The sequence below is a fragment of the Pygoscelis adeliae genome, unplaced genomic scaffold (genome assembly GCF_000699105.1).
Source record: "Pygoscelis adeliae isolate BGI_AS28 unplaced genomic scaffold, ASM69910v1 Scaffold94, whole genome shotgun sequence".
In the NCBI taxonomy this organism is placed as follows: Eukaryota; Metazoa; Chordata; class Aves; order Sphenisciformes; family Spheniscidae; genus Pygoscelis; species Pygoscelis adeliae.
Window position 1 is genome coordinate 1,828,614 of NW_008824547.1, and position 258 is coordinate 1,828,871.

General features: G+C 60.5%; 1 protein-coding gene across 1 annotated transcript in view; it reads right to left on the reverse strand.

Moving 5' to 3' along the window:
• The window catches only part of CACNA2D2 (calcium channel, voltage-dependent, alpha 2/delta subunit 2), a 207,819-nt gene that overhangs the window by 803 nt on the left and 206,758 nt on the right, over window positions 1-258 (reverse strand). The window contains exon 26 of the mRNA XM_009321864.1: window positions 22-141. Coding sequence (XP_009320139.1) covers window positions 22-141 — 120 coding nt within the window. The remainder of the gene's footprint in view (window positions 1-21; window positions 142-258) is intronic.

The window sequence follows — 258 nt, forward strand, 5'->3', positions numbered from 1 at the left end:
TGTCTTGCGGCAGACCTTCACCTTCACCAGGATGCCGTGCACCAGGTTGGCCACCAGACCCACCACGGGCTGCAAGATCTCAGGGAAGAAAGAGGCAAAGGCGAAGTGGTCAGACATGTCTCCACGGCCTCTACTGTGCCGCTGGTAGAAACGGAGATAGACCCAGCTGGAGAGGAGCCCGAAGCCGTACGAGGCCAGTACATTGCTCTCGACGAGGGCGGCGAGCCGCAGCAGAGCCAGGAGAAGGAGAAGGAGCAT